The sequence below is a fragment of the Mizuhopecten yessoensis genome, unplaced genomic scaffold (assembly GCF_002113885.1).
Source record: "Mizuhopecten yessoensis strain PY_sf001 unplaced genomic scaffold, ASM211388v2 scaffold1945, whole genome shotgun sequence".
In the NCBI taxonomy this organism is placed as follows: Eukaryota; Metazoa; Mollusca; class Bivalvia; order Pectinida; family Pectinidae; genus Mizuhopecten; species Mizuhopecten yessoensis.
The window spans coordinates 259,636-272,718 of record NW_018404300.1 but is presented as its reverse complement, the minus strand read 5'-3'; the positions used below and the strand labels follow the sequence as shown (position 1 = coordinate 272,718).

The 13,083-nt window shown below is 36.8% G+C and overlaps 1 protein-coding gene across 1 annotated transcript in view; it reads left to right on the top strand.

The window, feature by feature from the left end:
- Window positions 1-13,083, top strand: part of LOC110442906 — a 63,178-nt gene that overhangs the window by 19,260 nt on the left and 30,835 nt on the right. The window contains exons 22-45 of the mRNA XM_021486785.1: window positions 131-247; window positions 961-1,191; window positions 1,700-1,819; window positions 2,294-2,407; window positions 3,232-3,351; window positions 3,631-3,744; window positions 3,879-3,992; window positions 4,506-4,619; window positions 4,923-5,036; window positions 5,337-5,453; window positions 5,954-6,067; window positions 6,326-6,439; window positions 6,986-7,099; window positions 7,531-7,650; window positions 7,784-7,900; window positions 8,244-8,357; window positions 8,720-8,836; window positions 9,240-9,356; window positions 9,666-9,785; window positions 10,228-10,458; window positions 10,740-10,859; window positions 11,164-11,280; window positions 12,387-12,500; window positions 12,847-12,960. Of these exons, the coding sequence (XP_021342460.1) occupies window positions 131-247; window positions 961-1,191; window positions 1,700-1,819; window positions 2,294-2,407; window positions 3,232-3,351; window positions 3,631-3,744; window positions 3,879-3,992; window positions 4,506-4,619; window positions 4,923-5,036; window positions 5,337-5,453; window positions 5,954-6,067; window positions 6,326-6,439; window positions 6,986-7,099; window positions 7,531-7,650; window positions 7,784-7,900; window positions 8,244-8,357; window positions 8,720-8,836; window positions 9,240-9,356; window positions 9,666-9,785; window positions 10,228-10,458; window positions 10,740-10,859; window positions 11,164-11,280; window positions 12,387-12,500; window positions 12,847-12,960 (3,018 nt within the window). The remainder of the gene's footprint in view (window positions 1-130; window positions 248-960; window positions 1,192-1,699; window positions 1,820-2,293; window positions 2,408-3,231; window positions 3,352-3,630; window positions 3,745-3,878; window positions 3,993-4,505; window positions 4,620-4,922; window positions 5,037-5,336; window positions 5,454-5,953; window positions 6,068-6,325; window positions 6,440-6,985; window positions 7,100-7,530; window positions 7,651-7,783; window positions 7,901-8,243; window positions 8,358-8,719; window positions 8,837-9,239; window positions 9,357-9,665; window positions 9,786-10,227; window positions 10,459-10,739; window positions 10,860-11,163; window positions 11,281-12,386; window positions 12,501-12,846; window positions 12,961-13,083) is intronic.

The following is a 13,083-nucleotide window of genomic DNA, read 5'->3' as shown; positions in this document are numbered from 1 at the left end:
AACAAAAACAACTCTCTATTTGATTAACTCAAACATGTTTGCAAATATCGCTAATTCTTAAGAGTTAGGATAAATAGCTTGCAGGTAAGAACACTTATTATAAAAAATCGCATCTATATGTATTTTTCAGACCAGAATGAGTGTAACAGCTTGAGTCCTTGTCTGTACGACGGTTCATGTGTGAACACTCCCGGCTCCTACATTTGTATGTGTGTACCTGGCAGGACCGGCACAAACTGCGAATTCGGTAAGAGTTGTCGATGAGCTTGCAATATATTGTTACTCCTAGCATGGAGTGTAAGTTGGTAGAAACTGTCTATCTATGTTATTGATTATTTAAACGAATTATCTTTACATTTATTTAATTTTAAGCTGACACTTGTAGGCATTTTAACCTAGCCTCGAATATAGGCGGGACTTTTTAGACAGTGAATTTCCTTACAAATGTGTTAATAGTGCTTTTGATTGTCCATATTTACTATTAGTCAGGTAAATGTATGTTTTAGTCAGTGATCGTAGTCTACGATCGATTCGCTTCAATCACTTTTACTGCCAGAGAAGTCGAATACACGTTAGAAAGTAGTGTTCGAAACAGGATTCAATGTAATTTTAACTATCTTGATTCCTCAAAGCAGTTCAAAGCACGGTTAAAGAATACTTGCTATCACTAATTCCATTTGTTTTGCATATGAGTATCTTTTAGTATGTGCTGCATGCGAACTGACTGTGATATTTTATACTTGTGTTGTATTGTTGTCATCCATTCTGTAAGTGGACCCTGTGGTCTTTTAAATTGGAAATAAATAAATAAATTTGTTGACCAATATTTCCTTAGCAATTAAAAGATTGTACTTAACTCCATATATGCGTTAGAAAGTGTTGCGCTATACGTTTGGAAACAAATGTATTTGCCTGTTGATTTGACAAATTAAAGATTATCACCGTTTTTGCTGTTGACAGATGTAAATGAATGTAGACAGACCGACATCTGTCAGAATGGCGGAACTTGTGTCAACATTCCGGGATCCTTCTTCTGCTCTTGCGACCGAGGATGGACTGGTGACCTTTGTGACGTGGACATCAACGAGTGCACGCTGAATGTGTGTCAACATAATGCTAGCTGTCTCAACACTCAGGGATCGTTCCGATGTGTCTGTCCTACTGGCTGGACAGGGAAATACTGCGAATTAGGTAACGTCAGGATACAGGTCTGTCTTGCATGGCAAATTGAAATCTAGTTCTAAGACGTTGATTCAGAACACTAGGAACATACGTTACAAAAGCCAACTGTAAATGGGTTAAGTGGGATATATTCTAAATTCAAACTCTCATTACAAAAAATAGCGTCGAGACTGACTTTACCATCGGATTTAGCAATTTTATCAATATACTTAGAAAGCCAAATATCCGAACCCTCATCATCAAAACATTTAAATATTTGAATACATTGTTCCCTAAAAGAATGCTTGCGTTAGTATTGGTTGACCACAAATCCAAAATTTACATATGCCCCCAGTGTGATTCTGGCCAGCCGCTCGTTCCTATTAAAAGCAAAATTGTTTCTAAGTTATGCTATAAATACAGGGGTTGTGTTAACATTTATTACTTATTTCGAGTAAAGTACCAGCATTTCTCCTACTTTATATAAAAAAGAATACATAGTGTTGTTGCTCAACATACCCATTTATATTATTTATAGATGTATTTGAGTGCGTAGAATACCAAGGTATTTGTGCTAACGGAGCGACGTGTATCAATACTCAGGGAGGATATAGATGTCGCTGTCCACAAGGCTGGAAGGGAGACAACTGCACTGTCGGTACGCATTCAGATAAATTGCTTTAAAAAGTATGATGCTCATTATTATTTTGAACATTTGTGAAAAATTTAATTGTTTTAGTAATTTAAATTTGATGAACATTTGAGAGAGAAGAAAAGGAATGGTTCTCGCTTGTTTAATTTTATATGAACAAATAGTAACGAGAAAAGTATGAGGTCATTATCGGATGTTGCCAAAAGGTAGGAAAAACTGTTTATTGCATTCATAACAAATTGTTTGCATCTTTTGATTAATGGAATCTTATTACTGAAGACGCCAATGGCGAAACTATTAAAAAAGTAAAGATAAAAGTGTGATATCTATCTGAACTAGTAAAGGAAGACATAGACATGGATCTGTGTTTATTAAATCATATAGCCATACATTTCAAAACCGATCGGGTACAAGACATGCCGTCATTATGAAAGTAACAAGTCAATGATTAAGAAGTGTGCGTTGCATTTTTTGGTATAGATGAACTTGAGTGTGCAATGAACCCCTGTTACAATGGCGCCACCTGTGAGGAGGTGGGAGGTAGCTACAAGTGTATATGTCTACCAGGCTACACCGGTCAAAACTGTCAGCTAGGTAAGTTTGTACGAACATCAACATTATGTTAAATTGTATTTTACACCTCCGTATTTACCAATAATATCACTTTGTTTCACCTGCGTATTTACGAGGGATCTCGTGATGTCTCGACTCCGTATTTACGGGGGTCTCGTGATGTCTCGCCTCCCTATTTACGAGGGATCTCGTGATGTCTCGCCTCCGTATTTACGAGGGATCTCGTGATGTCTCGCCTCCGTATTTACGAAGGATTTCGTGATATCTCGCCTCCATATTTACGAGAGATCTCGTGATGTCTCGCCTCCGTATTTACGGGATTCTCGTGATATCTCGCCTTACTGATACCTCTTTACTCCCTGTGTTTGTCTTGATGGACTTTCAGTTTGAAATTAATGTCATGAGGATGCATAATCATACATAGAAGCATTTTAAATTAACGTTGAAGTTCCTTAACAAAAAATTATCAAAGATAAAACTTCCGACGTACCCAGTAACTCTATAATGATAGGTATCCGATTGTGGAATCCACCAGGTATACAAAGTGATCTGTCTCAATATAACTGAATTCGGTAGGATTCAGAAATCCTAACCTTGAAGAACAACCCACTATATTCCTTTCTAAAGAAATTGACTAATATACTTCGAATGGAAGTATTGTACGTATCGACAATTTGTATTGACAGTGTTCACTATAACACACTTTATATAATCTTCGCTTACTCGATTCGAAAACAGTTAGAAACACAGTATACATACTATTGTTAATCACATTTTCACTACCACTTATCCAAGTTCGTTATATTGTTTCCCTAAATTAATTTTATGTCTTATATACATTTCAGATATCAATGAGTGCTATACTTTGACGGGCGTGTGTTCTAGCCGAGGAGAATGCATCAACACAGACGGGGGCTATAGTTGTAACTGCCTTCCTGGCTGGACAGGTCCCAATTGTAAACAAGGTAATTGCGATGCGTCCAATTCACTATTCCCACATTATAATTATTTAGAAGTTTAAACTTATTTTTAATACAATTGTTTCTATTATTGCATGTAACACCAGTAATAGTGTAAATTAATAAAGTGTAGCATTTACAACATCAGGGTATCACTCTCAAAAACTGATAACTAGAAATGTCGATAATTTGGAACATCAATCATAAAGACAATATTGACATATTATATAAGCCTCCGGAGGAACCTTCAGTTTTTCGTGTATTTACGGATATTTTTACGTCTAGATGTTCTGGAGTGCCTTGCGTTCCCGTGTCAAAACGACGGTAAATGTGTAGAATTAGAGGGCTCGTATCGCTGTGACTGTCCGGAGGGCTTCATGGGAACCAACTGTGAAACAGGTAAAATTAATACAGCCAACAATCACACATGTGATATTTAAATCAGTACTGTTTTAGTCTTTTGTTCTAATAAGTAATAAATGGCATGTCAAGATAATCAGTGATATTATTATTTAAGCATTTTCTTGTAACAGATGTAAAGGAATGTAATGGAAACCCTTGCGCAAATGGCGGGACATGCTTCGACACTTTCGGATCGTTCTACTGCGAATGTCCGCCGGGCTTTACTGGAAAGTACTGTAGAATTGGTGAGTAATAACGATTCAATGACTTGAAATATTTTAGAATTTATGAGTAATAGAGAGTTGATGTGTGATACAACGGCGTGTCTGAGTATTTGGCCGTGTCTAACCTTTAGAATTGTAAGTTCATTTTTCACTTTTCACGTCATCAGGAGATACTAATGGTAAATAACAATGCTTTTCACCGAGAGGGATATTTCTTTGATTTTCATGCATTGTTTTGAAATACATTTGGTATTTATCTAAAAAAATGAATGTTGAACATGTTCTATTTGTAAAGGACAATCTGGATATAGCAACAACACAACGTTGCTGATAACCGATTTAACTCGACCAGTCGAACGAACGAGGTTTTGTTTTAAGTTAATGTTTTTACATAAAGTACGGGTTTCTGATTGGTCATTGTAAATCTTCCATTTCAAGTTAAAATAACTTATTAGCTATTATTTCACAATAAACCCTTACACATCACTAATAGAAATATAAGATATTTATTACTTTTGATGATGTGTAATATAGATATTCCGGAATGTGACGCTGCTCCTTGCAAGAATGGAGGTTCATGTGTAAACACGTTCGGATCCTATTACTGCACCTGTCCATTAGGTTGGGTAGGACTAAACTGTTCCACAGGTACGTGAGCTTTAACAAGTCGTTATGTTTTATAATCCAGTTGTTCTACCTGGGTTGCTGTAAAACGTCCATCGCGTTGATTAGGTTCATTATGGTAAATCATCGGTTCTTGCTAGTCTTTATCTTTTCCTACACATATCTTTCAGTCATTGTAAAGTTTATAGCTCAAAGCGAAATGTCACGAACAATATCAAGTTTGTTTCGAATGCAGGACAAACAGTGAACACCCAGTGATGATAAAACAGGTTGATGAATGCGGTTTATTTCGTATAAAGAAAGTATACAAAGTATTTCGTTTGACAGGGGTAAACGAATGTCTACAATTCCCATGTGCTAACGGAGCTACATGTGAGGATAGCCCCGGATCCTACGTTTGTCATTGTCCGCCCGGCTACCACGGATCCAACTGTGAGATAGGTATGAATCCCCCTAATACATTGGATAAACAGGAATAACTATAAACAATACTTGTTCAATTTATAAAGTTGTATGCGGATATTTTTAGGATAATTTCGTCACAACACCAACCAAACAACATGTGTAAACGTATCATTTCTCTGCGAAAATAATATGTATTCAGTCTTTCCCATTACCGGAAATATAGAACATCAGAATTAAGGATATAATCTCCTGCTAGAACATGTTGTGGTTTGAATTAATCTCGCATCTGCCACAAAAGCCAAAATGGTTGAGGTTTTAACATTGTAACTTTTGTAGACAATGACGAGTGTTCCCTCACTAATCCCTGTATGAACGACGCCCTGTGTATCAACACGGTAGGGTCTTACGTCTGTCAGTGTGGGGAGGGCTGGAGCGGACCGTTATGTGCTGGAGGTAGGTTTTGGGTTTTCAATTTTGCAAAAGTTCTTTTTAACAAAACATTTTATTTTATTTGACTGGATATTATTCAGATATTACCTTAATATTTAAAGTAAGGTGTCACTGGTTACTCTGATTAAATTTCTATATAATACTGTAATTGATTTAATGTAATTAATGGTAACTTTTTAACGAGATACCACATGTATCGTGTAGGGACTTCAAGACATATCTGATAAGTTAAAAAGGTTAAGGGACCCGTATAAGTAAGTTTTACCCGGATGGATAATTAAAATGATCGAGTAATCTATAAATGGTATGCATTTAAAAAGCTATTTATATAAAATGCAATCGAAATACTTAAGTACTAACCGTTTTGTTTATCTTAATGAATATTTTAATAGTTTTATCAATATGAGAAGGTATAAGTACAAAATATTGACTCAAACTTTAGACGAAAAGAAGTAAAACAATCTTTGTATTTACCTATACCTTACTGTTATAACTGTTTGTAGATGTAAACGAGTGTGTGATCAATCCCTGTGATAACAATGGTACCTGCGTCAACTCCCCGGGATCCTTCACCTGCCAATGTGACCCTGGCTGGACTGGTCAGCGCTGTCGTATAGGTCAGTGTGTAAACGTAGTCACGCCTATTAAGTTATGACCAACCTATTCTATAAATATAGCATGTTGCAGAGATAGAAAAGTGTACTTGAGTTCAAATTTTGATCACATAGGTTTTGCAGTTTTGTTCTTGTATGTTGAGTCTTGAATATTTTTCTGTTTTCTTCAGCAGAATATCTACCTTTTTCATAAACCATATTTTTTCGTATCACTGTTATTATCAGAAACACGTACGATGTAATCACTTTCGTGTTTTCTAGATTTGAACGAATGTAGTTTGCAACCGTGTCGGAATGGAGGGACATGTATCAACTCTGCAGGCTCCTACCGGTGCGCGTGTCCCCTCGGCTACTTTGGACGACACTGTGGCCAAGGTGGGTTCCTTCTGAAAATAAGAACAACAATCTGATATCACAATAAAGATAGTTTGGTGATGCACTGACACAGTGCCCTGCCAAACCTGTAACATTTACAAACCCTTGTCTTTGGTTGAAACAAATTATTTCGTAATTGATGAATACCAGGTTCTCTAGTGTACAGCTACAATTCTTCGTTCCATTCATGAAAATGTCAGGACATGTAAATAATTACATTTAGTTCTACTTGTGTGCTATATTTCGCATAAATTTAAATTGTATAGAACACAGAATTACTGCACGTTCTCTTCACATTCAAGTTCCTTGCCTTCAACTTAAAGTTATCGACATGTATTCTATATCTTTATTTAAACGAACGTGCGGCTTGCTGTCATTGCAATGTCCACTATTCGATTTACGTATCTTTGACTTACTACAAATGATGGGTCCTGTATACGTTTGTAATAAGTCACCCTTTCGTAACTCACCTTGCCCTCTGTATATGTTATAATGTGGTGATGTTTTACTTACCATATTACTTAAACTATTTTCTATTCGTTACAGAGATAGACGAGTGTGGACGTAAACCCTGTTCTAATGGTGCGAAGTGTATCAATACCCCAGGTTCCTATTATTGTAACTGTAAGACGGGCTGGACAGGACAGAACTGCTCTAAAGGTAGGTGTATTCCTATATAATATCTGCGTTTATTTATGCTTACATATGACACATTTGCAAAAGTCTTCACTTTGATTGGCTGTCTGCAATCATATGTTATAAGGTTTTTCCACGTGTAATAAAAGTCGAATATCTATTTTAGCAATCACATAAGTTTCTAAACTGGCAATATAAGTATGCAAAACAACACGATTGTAGTGGAGTTTTAAAATACTAAACATTGTTTCGCATAATAAATGAATGTTTTATGGAACTAAAAAACGAAATTTCGTATACATTTTATCTTAATGTTTATTGATCAATCTATGTCTAGAAAGCAAAATTCGACCACATTTTTGAATTATATATATGATTGCATTGGGGCATAAAAACATCTCATTTTGTGCTAACAATCAGCGACAGATATGATAAGAATTTCATTTCTACCCTAGACGTCAACGAGTGTGCTGCCTTGGCAGAGCCCTGTCTGTTTGGAGGTAGTTGTGTGAACACCAATGGATCTTACGACTGTTCATGTCTTCCTGGTCGAGGAGGCCCTACATGTGGTGACGGTGAGTTCAGGAATTATTCGTTTGACCTAGAGTATTATCAGTGAATGGCCAGCATCGAAATTAACCAGAAACTAAATTTAGAAATCGAAATGTGTACATAAGTAAACAATTTTCAATCATTTCCTTCTTTTAGATACGGACGAGTGCGCACTTTTTGCTCCCTGTATGAACGGTGCCACCTGTGTCAACATGGAGGGTGCCTATACCTGCATTTGTTCCCGTGGCTGGGCTGGTCAGAACTGTGATGTCGGTACGTACAAACTTTTACGTATTTGTAACACTGAGCCATGTTGGTAAAAATCTGGAGGATAAAACAATAGCAATGCTCCCAAACTCCGATTTCCCGAACCCGTGCAAGTTACTTCTAAACAAATTGAATATAAAACATGAATTCGTATACAATCAATGTAGTAATTATGTTCCAAATTATAAATATATATATATATTTATAAATATAACGCAGTCTCTTACATGAACCAATTCAAATATTTGAATTATTTTATTTGACTGATACAATTTGTTGTAAGGTTGTTTTGGCGATAAGTTGTGATATATGAAAAAATGGGAAAGGAAAACAAATCTTTCACTTACAGACGAGGATGAGTGCCAGACGAATCCCTGTCGCCATGGCGGCACATGCATGAATCTGATTGGTTCTTATCGCTGTGATTGTCCCGAGGGTTGGACGGGTAACCTTTGTGAAAGAGGTAGGTACCATTCTTACCTGGTCAATGATTTATCGAACATGTTTACCTTCAAAAAGGCAAAAATTCTCCATCATATCATTTACAACAAAATATTGTCAATTTCAATTTCTTGTACATACGACTATCGATTATGTAACTTGTCTGATTTTCTGTGGATATGTAACTTATGCTTATCTTACGTGACTTCAATTGTATTAAATAGCTGATTATGTATGCGTTTGATATCAAATTACACCACATTAACAGATATGAAAAAAAATACTTGAATAAGTTTTCTTTATAATTTGACTGTACATTATTTGTGCATGGGTAATATGACTATATTAATATTCATCATCAATATATATACTTACATATGACAGATCTTAACGAATGCGAGTCGTCGATGGTGTGTATGAATGGCGGCACGTGCATCAATAATCCGGGATCTTACACATGTCGCTGTCCTGCGGGTTGGACCGGTACTACTTGTGAACAAGGTTTGTGGAAGATTCAGTATGGATGCAAAATTTTAATATGCTCTTCTTCCTGATTTCGTATTTTAGAACTTATTTTTGTACCAGTGGGTCAATGACTGTAAAAAGTGTAAAACTAGACAAGATTGTGTGGTAGGCCTTAAATTAATATACAATTGGTTCTGTATGTTAAAAGGAAGCTATTTCATTAAAGCATAGGACATTAAATGGGAAGGAAAATGAAGGCTGTCACAATGCCGGACTTTTAATTTAATTTAAATTTTGATTAGTTCCAATTCTCTTCAATAGGTTAAATGCGATTATTCAAATTTCTGTCGATGATTTGACACTAAAATAAAACTCGAAAGGAACAGTTTTAAAACCTTTATTTGTTGGTATACATATTTGTTGATATATCTTGTTACAGATTTTAATGAATGTGGATTCCAGAACCCGTGTCTGAACGGAGCTACATGTAACAATATAAATGGTTCCTTTGTGTGTAACTGTGTGGGTGGCTGGACAGGACAGGTCTGCGGAGAGGGTAACATATACTACGTCATATTCTCACCATCATAAAAATAAATTGATATTTCCAATTTCTTAGTAATCTGTATAAGGGAAGTGTATTGCATATGTGTCAAAGGTTAGGCAAACCAATATGTGCACAACAGATGAATATTGTTATGAGGCAATCGTAAATTTAAGTACAGATCTCCCTATTTTCTTTCTTTCTCCTCTCTCTCACCGCTCCCACGGATAATAAAGTTTCTAATATATTGTTAATTTTGAGACTTATCCTCTGCCTGATTTTTTGTACTGTTAAATGAACTCATTGTTTGTCTATTTATAGATGTAAACGAATGCAGGGAGTTGATTGCCCCATGTTCTAACGGAGGAACCTGTCGGAACACACCCGGCTCTTACTACTGTGTCTGTCCGCCAGGCAGGACTGGCAAGCTCTGCAAGGAAGGTGAGTTCAACATCATGTAAATTACCATGTACAGTCCATATCTGTTATTTTCCTTGTGATTTGTGACCGGTTATGGCCTTATAAATTATACATATGGAGTGTATCTTATTTTTATTAATTTACGTATTTATTACTGTATTTTCGCTGCAGTTTAACTCTCGCTTTGCGAGAGTGAATTTATCATTACAGTGAACAGTAGTAAGCAACATTATAAACAGTAATCTAATGTGAGTAATCAATTTAACAGTTGGCAAAAACATATTTCATCAGCGTAGGGCGAACATTTGACTGGTCGAAAGGTTCCCGGTGTACAGTATAGGTATTTTATATTCTTTGTGTTGATCAGACTTGTTTAGCCTATATTGACCACATCAATTTAGCAATGAAACAACTAAACAACGTCATTGGCGGCAACAACATTACATGAAGCTTTCTGTTTTAGACATTAATGAGTGTCTACAGTTCCCCTGTCTGAATGCGGCGACTTGTGTTGATATGGAAGGCTCCTACCGGTGTGAATGTTCCTCGGGATTTACCGGAAGTAGCTGTCATTTAGACATTGACGAATGTCTGACCATGAATCCGTGTCAACATGGCGGCAGCTGTATCAACCTGTTCGGTTCCTACACATGTCAGTGTCCACTCGGCTGGACAGGGGTCAACTGTGAGAACGGTAAGGTCAAAGTTCAACTTTGGTTCCAAAGTTAATTTTGATTGAGACATTTCTGTGTTTGATCATTGGGCAATAAGAGGTTTTGGCTGATACTGGAGGAAGCTGCTTCATCAACATATCATATTTTGAGTTACTTCTTTATCAATATCAACAGTTTTATTTTGATGAAGTGTTATTTATTGTATGATATTAGAGCAATGTTAAGACGTGGACTATTTTGATTAAAGGAATTTATAGCTATAGTTTCGATATAATAGTTGCTTTACGTATTTTGATTCCAGACGTTGACGAGTGTTCTGTAATGACCCTACCCTGTCGTAACGGAGGAGATTGTATCAACACAGTGGGCTCATACAACTGTCAGTGTGTAACCGGATGGACTGGTACAGACTGTAGTCAAGGTTTGTCACTTAAACATATCTTCATATCCGCAGTTCAACCCCGTTAACTCGAATACCTCTTGTTACTCAAATAGCCCGAGTGTGCAATGTTCTGTGTGATTCACACAACATAAAAAATGTAATGATTATAATAAAATGATGTTCAATCACATTAATTCAAACATTATTCATTTTCGTCTTGAAGATTTTTAAAAAGTTTATCTCACAGTGACATTTGTTGTTCAAGCATTTACAATCGACTGCAATGTATTAGATATACATTTTATGTTACCTATATATTAATAAATGGTTCTGCCTGTCACAGACCTGGACGAGTGTTCACTGAATAGACCCTGTCTACATAACGGCCAATGTGTCAACACCGACGGATCGTATGCATGTCAGTGTACCATGGGCTGGACAGGCAAAGACTGCAAAGACAGTAAGTACACATAGCTAATATCTTCGTAAGTACGCATGTCTGTACCATAGACTGGATAGGCAAGGACTGCAAAGATAGTAAGTACGCATGTCAGTGTGCCATGGGCTGGGCAGGCAAAGACTGCAAAGACAGTAAGTACGCATGTCAGTGTACCATGGGCTGGACAGGCAAAGACTGCAAAGACAGTAAGTACGCATATCAGTGTACCATGGACTGGATAGGCAAGGACTGCAAAAACAGTAAGTACGCATGTCAGTGTACCATGGACTGGATAGGCAAGGACTGCAAAAACAGTAAGTACGCATGTCAGTGTACCATGGACTGGATAGGCAAGGACTGCAAAAACAGTAAGTACGCATGTCAGTGTACCATGGACTGGATAGGCAAGGACTGCAAAAACAGTAAGTACGCATGTCAGTGTACCATGGACTGGATAGGCAAGGACTGCAAAAACAGTAAGTACGCATGTCAGTGTACCATGGACTGGATAGGCAAGGACTGCAAAAACAGTAAGTACGCATGTCAGTGTACCATGGACTGGATAGGCAAGGACTGCAAAAACAGTAAGTACGCATGTCAGTGTACCATGGACTGGATAGGCAAGGACTGCAAAAACAGTAAGTACGCATGTCTGTACCATTGGATAGACAGGCAAGGACTGCAAAGACAGTAAGTACGCATGTCAGTGTACCATCGTAGGTACGCATGTCTTTGTACAATGAGACAAGGACTGCGTAGACTGTAAGTACGCATGTCTGAATAGGCAAGGGCTGCAAAGATAGTAATTAAACATATCTAACTCCATAGACATATTTCTCAAACATGACTTAATCTCCACCTGATGTGGTCAGTTGCATGTCCATACAAAGTCGGTTACGATGGTACATTAACGGAAAAGTGGATAATTGTGCTATGCGGCCATCGTCCATCACAATCTCCAGTGTCAACATTTTGCACGAATTAGCGGCTGCTATGCTTAGAAGAAATTGACGTTGACTTGTTTAAGCTGAACAGTCCTATAAACTTTTAACCGATTTGAATGATTTAACTGAATAGAAATATAATTTACGCCTAATAACGGAAGCTTGCGGCTTTATAAATTACAGATAAGAACGAGTGTCTGTACGACCCGTGTAGGAATGGCGGCACCTGTCAGGACCTCGATGGTACCTTCATGTGTACCTGTAAATATGGCTGGACCGGACCGGAGTGTGAAAATGGTAAAAAACATATTGCCTGTTACTCTTTTTTAAATATTGACAATGCATAAATGATACATCATTTATGAATAATTTGTTTGTGTATACAGACGACCGTCGACATCCGTTCTGAAGAAAAATCGATCTACAGATCAATATCATATTGTAAATGTTATAAAATCACATTTTGTAGAATAATCATTCACTTTTTTCAACATCCTATTGTAAGATGCTAATAATAGCATTTAGTACAATAAGTTATTACATTTGTAATTGTTTATATCTTTGAAACATGCTACTGAATTGTTTTTAATCTTAGCATTAAATACTTTGATTGTAATCAATTTATTTCTTTGTTTACGATCAGATTTTAACGAGTGTAACGTGATACCCTGTTACAACAACGCCACCTGTATTAACACGAGAGGGTCATTCACCTGTGTCTGCCCCTCTGGCTGGACAGGTAGTCTATGTAATGTAGGTAAGTGAAATGTACATAATTGATTCGTTTACATGCAGATTGCAATAAATAAAAGCCCAGAGTTAATATGTGACCATGCCATCCATCATCCGATTACAACTTTGTTGTTTAGTTTAATGTTTT